The sequence below is a fragment of the Pseudonaja textilis genome, chromosome 3 (genome assembly GCF_049901715.1).
Source record: "Pseudonaja textilis isolate UNSWEBS1 chromosome 3, rPseTex1.2, whole genome shotgun sequence".
NCBI lineage: Eukaryota > Metazoa > Chordata > Lepidosauria > Squamata > Elapidae > Pseudonaja > Pseudonaja textilis.
In genome coordinates, this window is record NC_141992.1 from 178,040,916 (window position 1) to 178,064,035 (window position 23,120).

The 23,120-nt window shown below is 33.4% G+C and overlaps 1 protein-coding gene across 30 annotated transcripts in view; it reads left to right on the forward strand.

Annotated features, from left to right (window-relative positions):
• The window catches only part of RIMS2 (regulating synaptic membrane exocytosis 2), a 279,536-nt gene that overhangs the window by 96,341 nt on the left and 160,075 nt on the right, over nt 1-23,120 (forward strand). For 23 of the 30 annotated variants that reach the window (XM_087931578.1, XM_087931580.1, XM_087931595.1 and 20 more), the window contains 4 exons: nt 16,336-16,544; nt 17,737-17,856; nt 21,103-21,202; nt 22,718-22,841. In XM_087931578.1, the coding sequence (XP_087787704.1) occupies nt 16,336-16,544; nt 17,737-17,856; nt 21,103-21,202; nt 22,718-22,841 (553 nt within the window). Of the gene's footprint in view, nt 1-16,155; nt 16,221-16,335; nt 16,545-17,736; nt 17,857-21,102; nt 21,203-22,717; nt 22,842-23,120 lie in introns of all 30 variants that reach the window. The other 7 variants (XM_087931589.1, XM_087931590.1, XM_087931593.1 and 4 more) reach the window with 1 other exon arrangement.

Sequence of the window (23,120 nt, forward strand, 5' to 3'; positions counted from 1 at the left end):
GAGCTTTACAAATGAATTTTGTATATTTTCTCTTGTTTAATAGTTTTAAATCTACATGAATCCAGTATTCAATACAATATTTTTGTTTTTATTTGCTTTTTATAAACATGGTTTTCAGGGCAAAAGTTGAATGAAACTACAGATTAGCTCTTGTATTTCTGACTAACTTCTGCATCCTAGTTTAAAACCAAACACACAGAACCAGCTGGAGTAAGTACATAGCACTGAATTATGTCAGTTGTGTCAAGGTAACATAGTTCTTAGAGGATGTTTATTGGGTTTTTTTTAAACTGCTTTAACATACATACAAAACACAAAAACCTATTATTTTTATTATGGCAAAAATTCCAATTTCTGTATTATGGTATATTATTTTTGTATTATTCTGTTTTATGGTGGATCTTATAGCAACATCAGGAAGATCAATTTGAGTCAATAAAATAGAATTGGGGAAAGGCTTAAACACCTTTCCTACACTAATATTCATGTCCTGATACAGTTCAACCTAACCCCAGGGGCAACTTTAAGGTATTAAAAATCAAGAGATTTAATTACCCCGTGTTATATGTAATTAAAACAGTGCAATACAAAAATAAACATTTAATTTAAAAAAGTCTACTGATCTTTGTGCACTAATAACTTGATATGAATTGGCTAAAATTAGTGAAGTTGACAGATTGAAAGTAATAAACTACAGCTATTGATAATTCTAGATTTCATCTTTGTAGGACATTTTATGCTTTTAAATGTGACATTTGAATGCAATGATATCAAACTGCTGCAGGGTAAGTGAAGTATTTGTAAAAAGTGATATTCTGTAACACGGTACACTAAAATATAGTATGGTGCGCTTACTCTGTGGTATTTTCCCTTTAAAACCTCATATTATTACTATTCTTAAAATACTACACCTTGAGCTTTACATGCAAATAATCTCAGACAATTGGTTCTTTGATTCTTAACAAGGTACTGTAATTGGTCCTCTTTTTCTTTCCTGTCAAGCTTTAGCTTCTTATGAGGATTTAAACTTTCAGAACTATGGAGTTAAATTATTAAAAACAAAATATTTACACTATTTTTAAGAGTTGTATCACTAGATTTATGTTTTATATTTATACCAGGTACCTAAATACATTCACTTGAAAAAAAAATCTCCTTATAAGTGTTTTTTGGACTGCAACATTTACTTTATAATCATGTGTCTTCTGTGTTACTGTTTTGAAGAAATATATTTGTGGTATAAAGGAAAAAAGAGCGAAAATCTGACTTCTTATAAATTATTGCTGCCCTCTTCAATATTTTACTTTTGATCTGTAATATAGGACTACAAGCATTACAATTTTTTTTCAAAAGTGTTGGTACTCTAAGAGCACACATACTCTTTTCCCCTCATGAACAAGTTCAGAATGTACAATGGAAAATCACTTCCGGTGAGAAATGGTGAACAGATGTTCCATGAAGAGTAGGACACATTACAGTTGAAAACAGCAGTTGGATGCAAGCAGCTGGATTGCTGAAGCCTCTCTGGAAAATGGAGAGATCTAGAAATCACCCATATGCATTCCAAACAGCTGTTGTTTTTTTTTAGTAAATAGGAACTGAGGGTTTTTTTTATGGTCAGCTTGCAAACAGCTGGGATTCATAGAATTCCATCAGTCTTATAGCTTTCAATATATAGCCTACATGGACTTTAAGTTCAACCAAACCCCACAATCTTAATTACTTTGTATTTTTTTAAAAAGAAATTTCAGAATTACAGGTTTTACTGTATTTGCTGGTTAAGCTTTTACTCTTTTAAGAAAAAAGTTTTAATTACTTACCGTATTTCCCCATGTATAAGCCACCCCTTTTTCCCAAAATTTTCAAGCCCAAAAAGTAGGGGGGTGGCATATACAAAGCAGGTACACTTTTTATACGTGAAAAATGCATAAAATAATAAAGTAGGAATAAACTGGTTTTCCAGCAGTATGCTATACTTTTTTGTAAAAATTGTAAGTGACAATACGATTACGAGTGCAAGTACGCGATAGAAATGCATACGCTAGGCATCGGCCTGAATGCTTCGTTCCTACTTTCGTTCCGATGCATAGATTGCTAGCGTCGCCCGCACCGCTTTCGGCGTCATGACCGAAGTTGTAGATCTAGACGTCGAATTTTGTTTCTTTGTAAATTTTCTTTCTTCATAACTTGTTTCTCTAATAAAATATTTTTTTCAAAACTTCACAGTCCAAAAATTGGGGGGGTGGCTTATACAAAGGGGGTGCTTATACATGGGGAAATACGGTAATTACTAGTTGAAGGTTTTGAAAAAGGAAAAAAATGGAATATTCTGCAAAAAATGGTGATTGGAATGTTGATTTTAGAGAGCTTTAAATGGACTAAGGGTTCAGATAGAATTGAATTAAGACTTGGAAGTTAATTAAATCCTCCCTATGGGAAACTTTACATTTGGGAACAAAAATAACTTAATAAGATGACTAGAAGGTACCAGAAGGAAACAAATACATATGTAGATCCAAGGAAAAAAGAATCATTGGATTCAGAAAATAATTTTAAAGACATCTGCTATTATAGATATATTAGATGGTGTCACAGAAGATAAACAAGTTTCATTAGATAAGCTGAAATTAATTTCAATGTGAATTTAAAAGGAAATATTAAATATACAGATGAAACCAACTGATATTCTAACAAGTAAAATAGACACGCTAATACTAAATCAGAAGAGCAACGTGATCCTTTTTATAGCAATAGCACTTAGACCTATATACTGCTTCAAGTGCTTTACAGCCCTCTCTAAGCGGTTTACAGAGTCAACGGGTGGGATTCTATAGGTTCACACTTATTTGCTAGAACCGATTATTAACATCCTAAGCAGTTTGGAGAACTGGTTGTTAGAAGAAATTACTGGCCTAATCCTGTAAGGAAGTCAGGAAGGAAACATTCTGGTGTTGCTTACAGAAACTTCCTCTCCGTTAACCCTTATTACATTCTTGACAGACTAGACTTCCTGTCTCAGGAACTTCTCTGAAGCTTTTCCCCCTCCTTTGCTGGTACTTTGCTTGTGTGGAGTGACCATTCAAAGTTACAATGGCACTGAAAAAAGTGACTTATGACCATTTTTCACACTTACGACTGTTGTATCCCCACAGTCATGAGAGACCAGGTGAGCAGATGTGTGCCTTGATGTGAGTGATATTGAGTTGGCCACGCCTAGCCAATAACACAACCACCAAGCCATGTCCACCCAGTCACATGACCACCAAGCCACACCCACCAACTAAACCACAGAACTGGTTGTTAAAAAGTTTCAATCCCACCCCTGAGAGTTCAACATATTGTCCTCAACAATCTGAGGCTTCATTTTACTGACATTCCGAAGGATCGAAGGCTAGTCAACCTTGAGCCTGTTAGGATCAGCAGAAGTAGCCTACAGTGCTGCATTCTAACCACTGCATCACTATGGCTTTTTTATGGGTTTTATCTAGGAGACTTTTAAAGTTGTCAGTGATTTTGTGAGAAGAAACAATGAGAATATGAAGAATGACTTGGATATTTTCTTTATGGTGGATATTCAAAAGGATCTTGCTAAAGTTATCAATGACCCTGAGAGAAGAAACAAAGAGAATCTGGGGTACTTAATGCTGTCAGAAGAAAAAGGAAAGAATACAAAGTCAATTTATTAGATCAAGGTTAAAACTGATGGACTGTTATTTCCATTAAGGCTTAATGGTTTTTTTTTTTGACTAGTACTGGATGATGATGTTTTAAAGGTTTTGTTTATCCTTAAGAGATAAAGAGATTATTTGTTGCATTTTAAATGTGTGTGTTTAATAAATGCAAGGAAAGGATTTAAAGTGGGTTTATTAGATATAGAGTGTAATAGTTATATTGTTTCCTAATGGACTTCTGCTGATCAAGATGGAGTTATACTTTAGTGATCCGCTTGAGGAGAATGGATGGCATTTGGAATGAAGAGATGGCATTGTATTTTAAGAGACCATGATGAGTTGTTGATTATACTTTCTGGTGATGAAGGGGGAGGTTTATTTTTATTTTCTTCTGCACCTTTTATTTTTATTTTATCTTTTGTAGTTTGTACATTTTTTTCTGTATAATCTTTAATAAAATTATTGTGTAAAAAAGAATGTGTCTTTTTACTTTTAGTCCTTCTTTTGGAACTTTAAGCATTAGGATCTCCTGTATTAGTTGAGATAATGGACAAGATATGAAAAATGTAAGAGAAGAAAGGACTGAAATTACATGCTCATCATATCAGACTTTTGAACATTTATTAAATTGTAGTACAACAAACATAGACAGATAGAATCTGTCTGTAGGTATTCATTTCTAACCATAATGGACCCTCACATTGTTGCTGGGATTGTGTTAGAAAAAGGACTCATTCAAATAGGCTGACCTAAATCTCTAAAATCTAAATATATCTTCTGCTGAACCGAAAGTGTCTTTATCCATGATGGTATCACTCATAAAATGTAGAAGTTAAAGAAAGTGATTGAAAAAAATCAGCCAGAGAAGTATGAAATGTCAAATTTACAGTTCCAAAGTTATGTATGTGTGAAATACAGATAGTTCTTGACCTCTGATTGTTTGGTCAGTGATTGGTCCATGTTACAGCCTTGCTAAATGAATAGTGGTTACATGGGGTCCTTAGAGTTCTGGCTGTCAGAGTACTCCTTTGGTCACATGATTACAATCTGAGTGCTTTTCAACCCTTAAAACCAGTTGTCAAGTTTTGGGGAGACTCATATAATTGCCATTTGCAAACTTTCCTACCAGCTTTTCCAGAATCTCAGTTGGGAAGCCGGAAAGGAGGTCACAGGGGTAAGTCTTCCTCATCTGTGTAACCTCCCGAGACCCGTCAGCATATCTGCCATGCTGGCCATTTGTGCATAAGAGTGCACTTTCCAGGAGTGGGATGCAAATATTTTTACTACCAATTCTGTGGCATGGCTAGGTGGGTGTGGCTAGGTAGGTGTGGCCATGTGACTGGGTGGACATGGCTTTTTTGCCCCACACGCTCTGTTCTTTTGCTCCCATGAGGCTTCCCTGAAGCCCAGGAGGCAAAAATCGGAGCATGGGGGCCCTCCGCATAGCACGCCCCGTGCTCTGTTTTTTGCCTCCTGGGCCTCAGGGAAGCCTCCTGGGAGGCCATTTTTACCCCCAGGAGGCTTCCCTGAGGCCCAGGAGGCAAAAAATGGAGCTCAGGGGAGGGCATGCAGCACCCGCTGTGCCCCTTTTTGCCTCCTGGGCCTCAGGGAAGTCTGGGCAAAGCAGTAAGCCAGTGAAGGGGATCCTGGCACAGCTGATTGTTGGAACAGTTTCAGGAGGAAAAAAAAGAAGGAAAGAAATACTGGTTCGGCTGAATCGGTAGCTGTTTTTTTTACTACTGGTTCGGCTGAACGGTAGCATTTTTGACTACGGGTTTGCCCGAACCAGGCTGAACTGATAGAATACCACCACTGGCACTTTTCCTGATTCATGCAGTGTTCCCTGACTGGTGCCTCTTGTACACACTCCTGGACCTTTCTGTACACCTTTGCACACCCTCATTGTCTCCTCCCCCTCATCCCTATGGCCTCATACTTACCTGCAGGCCTGGAATTTGTAACTTCTTGCTAGTTTCCCTTGTGATTTTGGTTGTGGGAAGCCAGCAGGATGATGCCTTGCTAATGGCCATGGGATTCAATTAGCAACAGCAACTAGGACTGCATAGATTGGACACACTTTACAAACACATTGTTTAGCAATGGAAATTCCAGTTCCAATTGCTGTTTTAAGTCAAGGACTACGTTATCTGAACAGCTATCCCTTTATCTGTGTGTTTGAATGATAGCATATTTATGCATTACTATTATGCTTTTAATCCCATCTTTAAAAAAAATATATGTGGCCAACTCAAGGTGGTGAATACAGCTAACACTCTGTTTCCTACTTTTTTCATAACAGCAACCCTATAAGGTTGTTTGTGCTGAGAGTGGGTGACTGGTCCAAAGTCACCCAGCCAAGTTTCATGGCTAAAGGATGCTTAGCACTCACAGTTTCCAGGTTTTCAGCTCAGCACCTTAACCAATGCATGGACAAATTATGTCCTGCTGTAGATCTATTGTGATAAGATACAGGCCATTGCCAATATTAGCATGTAATTTAGCTAATACATGTCAACAGTTGAGCTGTTCAAAATTCAAGTAGTCTTACTAATTACTGATACTTTTGATTTTTTTGTAACTCAATTTTTGCTTTAAGTGTTTGAGCCAACAAAAAATAATGGACTTGCAAGTGTTTTTATTTCTTTTAAATTTGAAGAATTATTTAATAATTATTTAAGAGTTATGGAGAGCCAGTTTGGTGTAGGGATAAGGTGTAAGGCTAGAAAGCAGGAAACTGAGCTCTAGTCTTGCTATAGCCATGAAGCCACCCTTTCTCAGTCCTATGAAGAAAGCAATAGCAAACCACTTACAAAATTCTTGCCAAGAAAACTAAAGAGATTATCCAGGAATCTATAGAATAACAGCAAAATAAACTATCAATGTGAAAACTAAAGTCATATTTGAAAAATAAGTCTTCTACAAATTTACTTCAACTTGGAAAACATTTGGGAATTATAATTCTACAAATGGACATGCACTGCATTCAAACTTCGCGTTTCTCTTAATAGAAGGATTTAATATAATGATTCATTATACTTACCGTTGTTAGAGGAATAACAATTCAATGGTAACAATGTTCTGAATGTTACATTGATATGATACTTCAATATGTTGCACTGAACAAATATTTTTATTTAATTTTATATCATTTGTAGATTTCTTTTTCATTTAATTTTTCTTTTTTATGTTTCTTGATTCTAAAATAAAGACACTGGGGAAAAAGGGAAAGTACAAGTACAAAAAGTACAAAATTAATTAAAATCTACATCTGTTGGGATACATAATTTTTCTTAAAATATTTTTCTGGACACATTTCTCTAATATTTGTATCTGAAGTAGCTTTCCTTAATTTATCCTTAATGCAGTTAATTCCAGGTTTTGTGTATAATTATACTTTTAGACTCTAACCTTTAATACAGACAGTCCTTGACTTAAGACCACAATTGACCCCAACATTTATACTGCTAAGTGAAACATGTGTAAGTGAATTGTGCCCCATTTCACAATTGTTAAGTGCATGGGTTAAGTTAGTGACATGGTTGTTAAGTGAATCTGGCTTCCCCATTGACTGTGCTTGTTGGAAGGCCTCAATAGATGATCACATGACCCTGTGAAACAGCAACTGTCATATATATGAATCAGTTGCCAAGCATCCGAAGTTTGATCACACCCATGGAGGAACTGTAATGGTTGTAAGTGAGAAAAATGGTCGTAAGTCACTTTTTCAGTGCCAGTGTATCTTCAAAATGTATCTTCAAAATCTTAAAAAACTAAATGAATGACTGTAAATCGAGGACTACCTGTATTTATAATGAAAATGGATATCTTTGCAAAGATTGCTTTTAAATGCTTGATTTTTCAAAACATGAAAAATGATTTGGATCCTAAAGATTATATTTCTGATAGTTATTGATAAACTTTTTTAATTATCCAAGGTGGGTAAATTATATATATTTGTCTCTTACTTGTATAATCTATATAAACTAATTTGAGTTATGCATTGAAATTTGTTTGTTATTTATAGAAATAATCTTATTGGATGCAATTTATTTACTAGCACATCTTTAGTAATTAAATTTTACAGCTTTGTGCCAATTACTAAGAAAAGATATTTTAAGACATCTGGATATGTTTAATATAGCCATCTATCTATTAAATACACAGATTAGTGGGAAATGAAATGAAAATGACAAAGTATCATATGGCATTTTAAAGCTTAGAAGATTTATGTTGGTTTAATCCTGGTCAGCAATCTCTCAAATTTATTACATTTCCAAGAAAGGAAAACTGATACCCATTCTTTCAAAATGTTGTTCAGGGATTCCTGTAAGCTTGAAAGGCAACATTTGATGAATCAATTTTAATTTTAAATCCATCATTCCCACTTTAACATTTTAAGGACTTTCAACCTTGTTTAACTTAAAAATACTGCCTCTGTTGTGAAGTAGGGAGACCATATTCAATTTAAACTTATGAAAAGTTCTTAAAGTAATAATTATACAATGATTCAAAGTCAATGATGTTCTCATTTAACTCATTTAACAACTGCATTGCTTAGCCATGGAAATACTAGTTCAAGTTGTGGTCATAAGTTGAGGACTACCTTTAACTGTCCATGGAGATTCTCAGTCATTCAGGTCATGATTGTTTCAAGAGTGCTTTTTCAAGAAGCAACTGGACTTCCTTCTTTTTCTTTGAAGACACTTCACTTCTCATCCAAGAAGCTTTTTCCACTCTTGATGAGAAGTGAAACGTCTTCAAAGAAAAACCAGAAAGTCCACTTGCTTCTTAAAAAAAGCACCTTTGGGGTTACCTATTTAACTGTTTTCCCCCAAAGAATTAAGTATTCATGAGTCTTAATCAGTAGTGGGATTCAATTTTTTTATACTACCCGTTCTGTGGGCGTGGTTTGGTGGGCATGTCAGGGGAAGGATACTGTAGAATCTCCATTCCCTCCCCACTCCACTAACCTGCTTTCCAGCTCCGTTCTCCTGTGCAGAGCAACAAAAGAAGACCCAGCCAATCAGCTGGGACTCAGGAAGCAGAGAATGGATGGTGGTGGGGCCGGTCAGTGGTGGTATTTGCAGGTTCTCCGAACTACTCAAAATTTCTGCTACCGGTTCTCCAGAACTGGTCAGAACCTGCTGAATACCACCTCTGGTCTCAATATGAAAATCCAATCTATGCCTCAAGAAAGGCCAAAAATTTCTCAGATGGGCTAATGCCGATCTTTAGAAATAACAAGTGATTACTCTATGTAATCATTTGTTCTATGTATTGTTTGGAAGCCTAGAACAAATTGCAAAGTAGATACAGGTCAGTAGCAAAATCTTTGTGACTGAAGGTTTGAGGCGACTAGTTGGTAACATCCTCACCAATTTGCTATGTTTGTTGTGACTGCTATTTTGAAAATGAATCTTAAGAAAGAAATGTTAACCGATATCAAGATCTTTCTCTGCAGTCACAAAAAGAAGTTACAAAAATGTGTTACTTTCTTAATAGACATGTAATTTACATTATTTCAAGTTTTATATTTGATGCTTTAGTGAACATTTAGAGTATGATTCATTTTGAGGGCTCTTGTTATATAATTTGTTTACTTGGATATTGGAGAATATGTGGATGCCAGTTATGTAATATAAATTACAGTCATACTGAAGTTTTTCACACAAAGCTGCCTTTCTTTGTTGGAAGCACTTGCTTGTTTTATGTTTCAATGTACTAAAAAGAACAAAAAAGGGACAGAACAAAGCAAAAAAGAATGCAAATTGTAAATTACTGTGATTGGTTTAACTTCCCTGCAAATGGCTCAATCGCTGTTTGGACAAACTGTTAAGACACATCTAACTAAACTGGCTTTTTAAATGGCTCTTAACAGCCATTTCTATAATTTTTAAAAATGCTTTTATTTTGGGTTAGTGTTTTTATGTTACATTGTTTTTATTTGTTAGATTTTTAAAAAATAAAAGACAATTTAACAATGTGACAGCATTTAAACAGATTAAACCTGTTTCCTATTGGTGCCTGTTGGTCTTTCAAACTTAATGGCTTGCCTACGTGAGTTTGAAATAATAATGAAATTCAGGAATCCATATGCAAATTGTCCTTCTAGGGTTGTTCTAGTTACTAATGGTAGAAGCAGCGTTTATAGGTGGTAGAGGGTGATATAAGACGGTTATTAAATGCTGAGCTGGATATTGGTAGATAGCTACTACTGGAATGGACTTCTCAATGCCAATTAACACAAAAAAGTTTGTAAATAAAATTGCCTGGTATTTAACTTTATAGTGTAGACTTCGGAAGAAACAACACCTGTGTTTCTTTAGAAATACAGAGATTGAGAAGTAATTGAGGAAGAATGGCACTGACGCCTTCTATAATATTTATTTCTAGTCTGTGTTACTTCAAGGGAAAATGTGGCTTTATATAGTCTTAACTTGTATGTTATCACAGTATAAGATATTATGGAATGTATTTAAGGAAAATGTAAGTTAAAAGGAGCAGCTTAAATTTGCAAAAGCAAATCCCTACTTTTAATGCCTTAATGAATTTGCAATTTTTGTAACTATTAACTCTTGCCTAAATCAAAGTTTTTGGTAAATGTTATGATGATGCATTTTGTCAGTAATGGAGGTTAAGGGTTAATGCATAGCTAATCGTATTGATAGAGTTAATTTTACATTTTTGTCAGCCTTCATGCAAGATTGATGCTAAATTAGATTTATGAAAAGTGGTAGTAAAGAAAAAAGTGAGGCTGTTACTAAGAGTGTTTGCTATTTATTTTACCCCATTCCCTTACAATCTATTTGAAAAGACTTCTAAACTTCAAGCCAAATTAATAGTTACGTTTTGTCAGTTGCTTAGTGTGAATCAGAACATCTGTATATTGTTACTATTTATACAGTGTAGAAATAATATTTAGCAGTTGCATTGCAACTCTTTAGAAGTGTTTATTGTTTTTGATTTATCAAAATGATTTACACATATGATCGGTGAAACTTTTAAAAGAACCTGACAAGGATGTATTATTAACCCCTTGTTGTAACCCAGGATGGTGACCTAGGAAATAGTGGGAACTGTGGAATTAGCATACCTAATCATCTACAAAATTAGGCTATAAATGTTACCAAAAACATTTGATGGAAACGGTCTGTGCAAAGCCCACAGAGTATTCTTTTGTAAAATAATATTAAGGCTATTAATAGTTCAAGAAAGCTCATTGCTATTGTAAGGCAGTGTTTATTAATGGTAATAAATTTATTAAAGGTAAACAGATTAAAGCAATAATTGAATTTTGATCTCAGAAGCAATACAAATTTTCCATAAGTTAAATGTTCAAGCAAATTTAAACTTCATAGAAATACCACTTTCAGTGATATTACTGGGGATAGAAATTAGAAGTACTGAAAGTTATTTCTGTAAAATATACATACATACATACATACATACATACATACATACATATTTGTTTTTTTACTGAAACACAATCCAGATTGGATTTTTTTTTTAATCTTGTGACACATTGAATAATTACTTTGGGGGTTAGAGAGCATATTCAAATAAAAGTCTTAATTTATCTAGGTTTAGAATTTAACCATTGCCTTTTAAAAAAATACGTTGTTTGAAAAGAAAAATCTGCTATTTTAAAAATAACTTTATTACCTTGGGTAAAAAATAGCTGTGGCTTCTTATCATCCTTGACCATCCAAAGACTGTTTCTTTCTCTTGGAGATACAAAAGGAAACTATACTAGATAAGCCCTTATCTATGTGTATTCAAATATATAAATCATACCTTCATCTAAAAGTAAGTTTGTTTCTTTGAATGTGCCTTAGGAGGATATTCCTGTATGGAATATGGGAATTTTCTAAATAGTGTTTTCAAGGGAAACATTTTCTTCATGACTTGGTAAAAAAATTCAAGGCCTTTTATAATCCCACCAGTACATATACACATAGAACTGTTGCTTGCATTGAAAAGCATGGCTAAACTGCTTAAAGGAATACCAAATTTGTTCTATTCTGTAGATCCATTGTTAAGTACTTTAGAAGGTAATAAATGATGCTGTAAGAAAATATTATGGACAAAGATTTCATGTATATTAAAATCATAGAAGTAAAATAATATTGATGAACCTGAAAATGTGATATGATGAGAAGCAAATTTGGATAGTTTTCTTCCTGTTCTTCAAGCTAGTATTTGCATGGTGTCTCATCTGTATTTATTTATTTTATTCTGTTAGGAAGGAAGTTATGAGTTTGATCTAAATTAGAGAGACTGAAAAAAAAATCTCCCATCTATTTGGTTGTATTGGTTTCTGCTATGTTTCTGGAGTTGGTAGATTAAATGAATGACACTTGAAAAAGGAGCACCTTTACAGAAAATGATGAAACATTTTAGGATCATAATGCAAAATGATTCTATTGCTTTTGATTTTGTTGTAAAATTCCATTTAGATCAGGAGTGGGGAACTATGGCCCTTTTATGACTTGTGGATTTCAACTCCTGGAATTCCGGAGCCAGCTGGCTGAGGAATTCTGGGAGTTGAAGTCCACAAGTCATAAAGAGGCCATAGTTTCCGACCTCGGAATTAGATGAATGATGGCAAGTAAGGTAGAGCAGAAAATATTTTATTTGCCAGGGAAAAGATTGAAGGTGAAATTTGATATTAAAAAAATGGCTGCAGCATATTTAAATTTAGGGGTGGCTTTAAAAGAGGAAATAAAAGATTTAAAAAGAGATTAAGTCCCCTCTTCATGGCTGGTAGATATAATGGCAAGACATAGCGTTTCTTTAAATACTAGGTTCTTGAGAGCCAGTGATATCTACAGCTTATGGATTTCATGCAAGGATGTAGGTGGCTGCTGTGAGAAACAGAATCCTAAGTTAAAATATCTTTATTCTGAACCAAAAGCAATTTATTTATTTTTTGTTAGTGGACTCAGATTATTTCATCAGTTAATTAAGTGACTTCATATGAACATCCAACTTTTTTTAAAACAAAACCTGTATTCACATAATATGCTAGCTTGTGATTACAAATTTAATTAATTCAAATTTCTGGGTTTCTACAATATATTGGCCATACAAAATAGCACCCACATGAATTGTTGTTCAAATTTAACCAATGTGGTAATTGTCAATTACAATTCTTTCAAAAAATCCACAATTACAAGTAAGAATTTGCAGGGGAAATCTTTAAATGTATATTAATGTTTTAGCAGATAAAGGGTGGCGGTGATTATGATCCAAGTATTAAGATTAATATTCCTGTTATTTGGGATCCAAAAATTTATAGCCTTGATTTGGAAAATGAAGTGATAATGAAACCTCATGCAGATCTTTAGTCAGAATGAATGGACAGTCATTAAGTCACAGATGAGAACAGCTTTTTAAATAATAATGTTCTCATTACCTCAATACAGTCATGTTAAAAATATCTAATTAAGAAACCTGAATATCTAATTCCAATGTTGGATATATTGATTTCTTTTTAGAGTTTTTATTTTACTATTAGCAACAAATGTAAAAACTCCAAAAAGTAGTCAATATATCCAACACTGGATTTAGATATTCAGCTGTCTTATTAAGATATTTTCATGTAAGATTTATTAGCTGTCCCAACACCAATGGAGGATTTGATTTTTTTTTTTGGCACCGATGTTCGCACAACATACAATAATCATAAACCTATATATTTAACAAAACAGAATCTCCTCATGAGATGTTATGCCTCACACAACATGGGTTAGGTTCATACAACATACAATAACTCTAAACCATGTATAAAAAAACAGAATCTCCACAGATGTTATGCCTAACATGTAGATGTTAATTTAATATTCTTTTAATATAAATTTATTTATTTATTTATTTATTTATACAATTACCTGGTGTTCATGTCACAGTAATGACTCTGTGCAACTTACAAGGGTAGAAACACAGATTACAGATCCAAACAATAGTATCTGAGGTCAAAAACTGTAATCCCAACAAGTAAAATACAGTATTAACCAGCAGAGCTTGTGTATCCTCCAAGCCTGAATACCTGGGTGGAATAGCCAGGTCTGCAAGGCCTTACAAACTGCCAACTCCATTTTTATCTAATTTACTGCATTATTTGAATCTATCCTTAATATTCAAATAAATCTGATAACATGATCCAACTGAGTGAAGAAGTCCTGGTTTCCTTTTTATGGCAGCCATTCAGAGATTTGAAGAACATATCTGAAAGACTGCTTGACTCCAGTTGTTTCAATGTGGGTCAGCAGAGTAAGTTTACTCCAGGTTCCCTCTTTTCAACATTGTCATCTTGTAGTACTTAGGAAGTATGTCTTTCCTGTCTCCAGTTCATACCATTTGGAACAGTACTTTCTCCAGAAATAAGTATGGTGCCTTCTCTCCTAGGGTTCTGGACAACTTTGAAAAGCTAGCTTGGGGTTGATGTTTATTATTTGTTAAAAGGACATGTTTTATTTTGTTGTTGTCTATTGGATCACTTTAGTGTGTGCTGTCTCTTTGAATTAATATTTTTAGCTGTTTTAATATTTTTTAGTTTTGTACATGACCCCCAGAGTCTACTGGAATGGCTAATAAATGTAAATAAATTTCCTAACTCTTTTCTACTCTAAATATTCCTTCAACATATCTATATAAATATTCCTTCAGCATATCTATATTCCTTCAACTATCTATAAAATAGTTTTTCCTGTATTTGACTGATCTCTTAATTCATTCTAATTAATCTATGCCTTTCTGAATTATTATATCCAAAGCTGGATGTAATATTCCACATGGGTTTTATTAACGTGATTGGAATACAGTCCTAAATCACTGCACCGTATTTATTAATATTAATATATTCTGAAATCACATCTATTTTGGTAACCATAAAAGGCACTATCCTCATTTTTAATTCACCTTACTAGGGCCCAAAGAAAGCTGTTGGGGAGGATGTGTTTAGGTTATATTTGCAACATGTACATATGGCTCATTTTGCTTCAGTGCATCTTTGATTAGTGACTCTTTGTAGTATCTTAAATGAGACAATAATATTTTACCAGGATTTTGAAACAAAAATGGTAATATAATGGGCATAGCAACATAATATAGAATCTGTTGAACTGTAACATCTGTTATAAAATTAAATCCAAATTCCATTGCCATTAAATTCTTAAGTTTTTTTTGGGGGGGGAGGGGGGATTATGTGGCAAACACATAACTCCAGGAAAAGGTGTAGCTTACTTAAGAGTTGCTGAAGATGCTATATGTCTCTGTGTCCTAATCATTATTTCACTTTCATCATATGTGTATCAGAAATTTGAAATATTTATATCTACTGAAGCAGAAGATTTTCATTTCATTGATAGTGCATTGGGGAGTTTGTAGAATAGGAGAAATAAAGAGTCTCCATAAAGAATTAATGAACTTTCCCCTTCTCCCATGTTGCTTAAATAAATACATTCAAGTAAAATTGCAGAAATTGACAACGCTTTTGTCTGTGTCTGTCTCAAATCCCTACTGGTGTTGCCTCATTTTTTGTGAAAATATGAAATAAACGTTTCAGACAGGAAATCGGAGTCTCGCAAATTTCTATTTGTAGTTTATGTGTATTAGTACTTTAAAGACTTCGGAAGAAAAAAAGTGTTTTTTTTTATTTAATAAGATTTCTTTTAAAAAGGCAAGGCCATTTTATAGAACAGTATTAATATATATATATATATTCTATAGCTACTGATTTCAATGGAATCACTCATTTTCAACATGATCAGATAAAAGCTATATTGCAATAAATTGTCTATGTCTTTTTCTGAAATATATAAGGTTTTAACAGTCATATATTCATATCTTTTTTATATTTGGCATGTAATGTGATGTTAATGATACCAAATCTGTAAAATCTTACATATCATATATACAGAATACAAGCATATGCACACAAACATGAACATTATATTGTGCTTATACACACACACACACACACACACACACACACACACACATATGTATGGTATTCAGCTTTGTTCGGGTATTTTCCCACGTCATTATAGTTGTGCTTTAAAGTTGTAGCAATGTTTCGGCAGAATCTCATCTGCCATCATCAGGCTTCTGTATTGTGTTCGCCCAGACAAACTCAATACTGAAGGCTGATGATGGCAGATGAGATTCTGCCGAAACGTTGCTACAACTTTAAAAGCACAACTATAATGACGTGGGAAAATACCCGAACAAAGCTGAATACCATACATGTAAGTACCCGCAAAAACTTAAGAAAACATACAGACAGACAGACAGTCAGACAGATAGATAGATAGATAGATAGATAGTCAGTCAGTCCCTTGGGATTTCTTCTTTTTCTAAATAACATGCTAGTGAGTAAAGCATATAAGGCAGGATGATAGAAATGCAAAATCTATTATATCTTTGTCTATCCTTCCTTTCACCTTTCCTTTGCTGCACTATCTTGTCTGTCTGATTCTCACAGGAGACATGGACTACAGCTGGGACCATACATCTTGGCATAGCAGTGAGGCATCCCCAATGTCTTTGGTGAGACATGTGGAGCCTTACCATTTAGTTTCCTTTACCATTTCATGTTTTCTTTGTTTTATTTACATCTCAGCATGTTTTCTTTCTTGTATCCTTTTTTATCCCATGCCTGTAGGGGACAGTCAAAGGGGAAAAAGAAAAACTAGTGAACAGGCAGTTTTGTCGGACTCTAACATCTTATCTGAAAGACAAAAGAAAATGGTGTGTTTTGGTGGCCAGTCTTTGGAAGAGGACTTGGAGTGGTCTGAACCTCAGATTAAGGACTCTGGGGTAGACACTTGTAGTAGCACAACTCTAAATGAGGAACATAGCCATAGTGAAAAGGTATTGGCTTTGTGGTGCCTGCATTTTAATCTGCTCATTTGGTCTTTGTTTGCTCTCTGTCACTCATTAAAACAGATCAAGAATACAAAGGCAGGTCTAATCTAACATTTCTTGAGGTGCAGAAAAGAAAAACAAAACCACAATTATGGATCACTGTGTGGATATCTAAAAAGTATAAGGAAGAACAAAATTATCCAGGCACTAAAAAGAAGCATTGCTTTTATGGACATGCAATACTATTTTGGTGATATTATCTTTATGATTAAACAATGAGAATTATTTCTGGATTGGCATGTTTAATTACCACTTAATGCCCCTGGGGTTGGAAATTAAATTAATAGTTTGATTCCCATGTTAAAAAAAATGGGAGAGGGGGAACTGTATCTATTTGGACAGAATTGTTTTTCTTTTTTCCCTTTCATTGCCATGTTCATTTGTTTTGTCACCGTGATATTATCTGCATTATGGGATAGTAGTTGTATCTGCTGTATGTGGTTTATTACTGCCCTTTCTTGCTTTCTGTTGTAGGCTATCACTGTTGCCAAATATAATGTGCATGTTTATTTGTGTACATGTGAGAGCATGAAACTAGTACATTATGTGAAAAATGCTATGATTATACAAAATCAGATGTTCTAAATTTGAACACACTGGCTAAATTTTTCAGAAATACTGATATGTATTATTCTGGAACTTATGTGTAGTAAATAACAATGAACTGTTCAGATATAGCTAGTAGAAATGTTTAAATTATTAGTTCATTTACATGAATTTTAGAGACTGAACATGGTGGGATTTATTTTCAAGTAATATGTGGCTTTTTAATTACTTAAGTTCATAATTCATTTGTTAACTTTTCAAATATTTTTGTGTTAGATCCTCCATTCATGCTCTCTATATTTATAAATGATGTTCACTGTTTTCAGATCCATAACGATAAACTGAATTTGTTTACAATGTGTAGGTATGATGTCGGTATATTTGGTATAGAAAGTTAGCTAGAAAGTTGTGAGAAATGACTTCTGATAATCTAATGGAATGATATGAACTCTGATGCCTATCTGCAAAAGCAGCAATAGTGTAATCATAGCTATTTCACAGTACATAATCGTGCCAAATAAATGTGAAGTTGGGATTCCTTTTCACAAATGTAATTTTGTTGATTTTTTATTTTGCTTAATGTATACTATAGCATCCTGTAACCTGGCAGCCATCCAAAGATGGAGATGGCTTAATTGGCCGAATTTTGTTAAATAAGCGCCTAAAAGATGGAAGCGTGCCTAGAGATTCAGGAGCAATGCTTGGACTTAAGGTTAGTAGTCAAATTTTTCAGTTCAGATGCAAATATTTTTTATTAGAAATAGTTATTCTTTTTTATATATCTTAATACTTTTTTCCAAAACAAAGATACTACTTACAACCAATTTTAAAAAAAGTACTTAATCATAAGAATCCATTGGAGTTGGGTGACCAATATGTTTGAATAAATATTCTCTAGATGCTTTATTTTTTCTTGTTATAAATTTATTAAGAACTATTAATTAATTAAATTAACTAGTTAATTAAAATCAGAGCACATTACAACTCTGTTCTGTGAGTTGCATCGATAGCCAGTTTTCTTCTGGGTTTATTTATGGTGTTAGTAATGACTATAAAGTCCTAAGTGACATAGGGCTGGGTTATTTGAGGGATTGGCTCTCACCCCATCAGGTCTGGGAGAAGGGGTACTTACAGGTCTGACCCACTAAGAAATATTATCTGATGGGGCCTAGGAGGAGGGCATCTGCCCTATAGAAGATTATTCTCCATGAGGTTAGATTGGTCCTAACCCTGTTGACCTTCCCAAAGGGCTTGAAGAAAGGGTTTGTCATCATCTCTGGGGATCCAGTGATGGTGTGGAGTCTGCAGAATCATAGTACAATTAGTAAAATGGATTGAACTTTCCTGCAATTTGTTTTTCTGGACTTTAATGGTGTTTAATTAAGTGTGTCTTAATGGCTTTGTTCTTAATATTTTGATCATTTCTTTGCATTGTTTGGGGTTGTTTAACTGTGTGAGGTGCCCAATCACGTATGTGAGATAGGCAACAATAAAATGCGAACAAATAAATAAAATTTTAATAACATCAAATTAAAGCATTACCAATTCAAAGTCTTTCTGGACCTCAAAAAAGTTCAAAAAGAGTATTTGAGCAAATTTAGAGCAGATATGCAAGAAACGAGAAAGATGTATGTAAAGAGAAATAACATTGTATGAATATGTATTATGTATGTATGTATGTATGTATGTATGTATGTATGTAACATTGAGTGGAGGCCTATACTCACTTAAATTTATGTTAGCTGAATATAGGTTGCTCAGCAACTTCATATGATCAGTTATATTTAGTGTGGCTTAATATAGACTAGAAATATTGTGCATCATTTTCATACCTGGCTATATTTACATTGCAGTTTAAATATTTGATGATCTTTCCTTGACAATGTAGTTGGAAACAACTGAAGAATAAAACTCAATCCCTCAAGAATAAAAAATACAGATGCTACATATGTCACACCCTCAGTTGTATGACTTTCATAAGTTCATTTTACAGAAATTCAATTCCCACTAAGGGATTTGAGCCCCACTGAAAGATCATGGCTGCAGTTATGTGATAATACTTATCTAAAGAATGAAATCTGTTATGTATTGCTCCCTGATGATCTCTATAAGTAAAAATACCAGACAAAGTATACACTGTGTAATAATGAATTCCTCCCCTCTGAGGTTAGGGAAGTCATATCAAACCTTGTAAATGAGGATATGTAACACCTGCATTTCTCTGATCTGAGAGCTTAATAAAAAGAGAAAGTGAACTCAATATACCATTCTAAAGATAGTTCTTGCAGTTTAATATTTTGCCTGCATCTGTCACAATCTTTCTTCCATGTAGTGGATCTAGTTATGATCCCTATTAGTTTTATGAGCAAATATCAGTTAAATAAATTGGATAACAGTATACAATTTTGATGTAGTCTGTTCCCAGTTTTGAAGCATCTAGTTGCTTAATATTCTATTCTTATTTGCCACTTCCTAACCATCATCCACATTTTTGAATAGGCAGATGAAACGATCCAGTTCTTTTACATTTTTAAGGGTTATCTACAGTTTGTTGTCAGCTATAATCAAAAAGATAGTAAAAAAAATAGACATCTTTGTGGAACTCCCTTACGTTCTCAATTATTCATCGAATATTGGTAGTATGATCCTTGTTGCTCTTGTCTCTTCTGAATCAAGCTTGTATATCAGTCAGTTCTCTTTCAAGTATTGTTGATGTCTATATTGCAAAATCTTAAAGATTAGTTTACTATCGTGTGAAATACAGTTGATTAGCAATCTGAGCATCCTTTAGCACAGTGCTTTTTGATATTGGAATACACATTTATATTTTTCAATCACTTGGCCCCTGCTCACTTTTCCCTAGGTACTTATAAATTGTCACTTGCACTCTAACTATCTCAGTTGCAAAGTTTAAAACACTTCTTTTTGTATTTCATCAATTCCTACAGCTTTGTAATTTGCAATATTTTTAGGACCCATTTAATTTCATTTTCCAGAATGTTATTCAATGGTGCACATTAATTAATTTAGGGATATTTTTTCTACAGTTCTTCAATATATTCATACTATCTCTTGTGCATATGTTCTTTCTTCAGTAGATCTTTGTCTCTCTATGTGTAACTCATTTCTCATGTTAGCACTGTGCAGGTTGCTTCCCCACAACTATAATTTAAACATTAAAAATTAAAGTTTTTTTAAAAAAACTTTAAAATGCACTAGGATTCCATTACACGTTTTTAAATATAGTTTGGAATGAATTAACAAATAGAATCGTTTAATGAAATTATGTATAGATTCCTGGGCACTTAGATATACATATGCAAAAAAATGTTTGTGGAAGTGATAAATTTTCTCTCATTATAACAGAGGACTTGGATACAACTTGCTACCATCTGTTTAGCAACCATTTGAAGTTATAGTGGCAATGAAAAAAGTGACTTCTGATTGAGTCTCACACTTTTGACTGCATTCCCGTGGCCACATGATAAAAATTTCAGCTCTTGGCAATTGGCGTGTATGGCGTGTACAGTTACAATATCCTGGGGTCATGTGATCACCATTTGCAGTTACTAAACAAGGCAGCTGATAAATGAGGGCAATCTATATGTTCAATTTTTGTGTCTCAAAATACTATATAAACTAAAGTGAACCAATTTACAGTAGCAATAATATACACTTCATAATTATAGGTTCTGTAGATGCACTAATGCACTCATATTTTTATATGAAATTTGTCATCAGCTTGATGGAGGTAGCCTGATCGAATCAACAGCTCTGAACTAAACTAAAAATATTTCTGGAAAATACCCATAAGAAAATATTGGTCTATTTTTTAATGTCTTGATCAATTAATTCTAATATATTTGATGTAAGTTTGGGTACCAAATTAAAACTGATTTGAGGAAAAAAAGACCTTTGTGAACTTTTAAAATATTATTTTAATCATATGTTTAAACAGGTGGTTGGAGGAAAGATGACTGAATCAGGCCGACTATGTGCATTTATCACCAAAGTAAAAAAAGGAAGTTTAGCTGACACAGTTGGACATCTTAGGCCAGGTATGAAAGCTGTTTTGAATTTCATAATTGAAAAATGATAGTTCTGGATTTTAGTCTGGTTTAATGTATGTGTTCAGTACTGGGATGCACAACTGTGCTATTAAAACCTTTCGTCATAATAGTATATATCTTTATTTTGTTGCAAAATTTGAAATTATTCATTTTTAGGTTTTTTTCAGCATATGTGATGTGTATATATTTATAATGATAATTACAATTATGACAGATAAATAAGAAACAAATGATAATGGTGAGAAGGTATGATAACCCATATCTGTTATTTGAAAATAATGTGTGAATTACAAAATATTTCTCTGGGCATTTTAATATTTGGTCATATTCAGAAACCTTTTCAAGTAACTTTGTCCCTGATAGCTTATAGTTTTAAAGCTGAAACTCAATAATTTGAATCAGTGGTGGAATTCAATTTTTTTTTACTACTGGTTCTGTAGGCGTGGCTAGGTGGGCATGGCAGGGGAAGGATACTGCAAAATCTCCAATCAGAGGTGGTATTTGCCGGTTCTTCGAACTACTCAAAATTTCCGCTGTCGGTTCTGCAGAACTGGTCAGTACCTACTGAATACCACCTCTGATTTGAATTGAACATAGCAGGAAACAGACACTGACATTCCACTTAATTTAAAATAAATTAGAATTAAATGTGCCATTTAATTTACATGAGGGAATAAAAATATTTTAGATAGTAAAAGGAAAACAGAGATATTTCTCTGTTTCTCATACAGTCATATGCACTTGGTGTTACGTTATGTTCCTAGATTTTTTTTAAAGGCTAAGCATTTTTAATGAAGTCCCACTGAAAATAAATATGTATAAGGTGGTTGAGATCACTTGTATTATACTAACTTATTTTGTGGGTCCCCATCATTTTGATTATTTGCCATCAGCTTGGTTGACTCTTAATGATCACATGGATAGGTTTTTCTCCCCAAGTTAGTTCTTCAGATTTTCCAATATACTGGTACGTCCACTATCAGTACAATTGAGTGAATTCATATTGCTGCTGTTTCTTTCCATCTTTTTATTTAAGAGTCCTATTTATTTATTTGGGAAGTGGAATATAGTTTCATCCTCAACCTAAAGATGTCCTTTTACCCAAGAGAATATCCAGGAGAAGCCATTTGTTGCAACTGTTATTTAAAATCAACATCTAACATGAAGATTGTAGAAATCATTGTCTTATTTTAAATATATTTATTATTTATTTTGTATTCAGTTGCAATGTTCTATTGAACTTATATTAAAAGACAAGTAAGGTGAAATAATGTTGTACATATATTTTAAGAACAAATACGCTAATCAAAGTAAAATTTTCTTTTAATTGATACATTTGTTATTTAAGTATAAATGCATTTTGTGTTATTGAACGAAGTTCACATATAGCCTTTAAAAAAATTGAACTTAAGCAAATTATAATGATCAAATGTCACTAATACTGATAAGGATTCAGAGATCTACTTTTCTTCAGTAAACAGATTATGATGATTATACTTTTAGGTGATGAAGTATTAGAATGGAATGGAAGGCTTTTGCAAGGAGCCACATTTGAAGAAGTGTATAATATCATTCTTGAATCCAAACCAGAGCCACAAGTAGAACTTGTAGTTTCAAGGCCAATTGGGTGAGTTATATTATAGAATGCTTCTTTAATTATTTAAAATTTGTACACAATCTCATTAATATTCAATAGAATAGAGCAGAATAAAATTATTGGCCAAGTGTGATTAAACACACAAGGAATTTGTCTTTGGTAAATATGCTCTCAGTGTACATAAAGAAAAAATAAAATGCATTCTTCAAGAACCATAAGATACAACACTTTGTGAGAGTCATAGGTTACTAATAAGCAATGAAATCATACTAGGAAACAAATAAAACAATATAAATTGTAAAGATACAA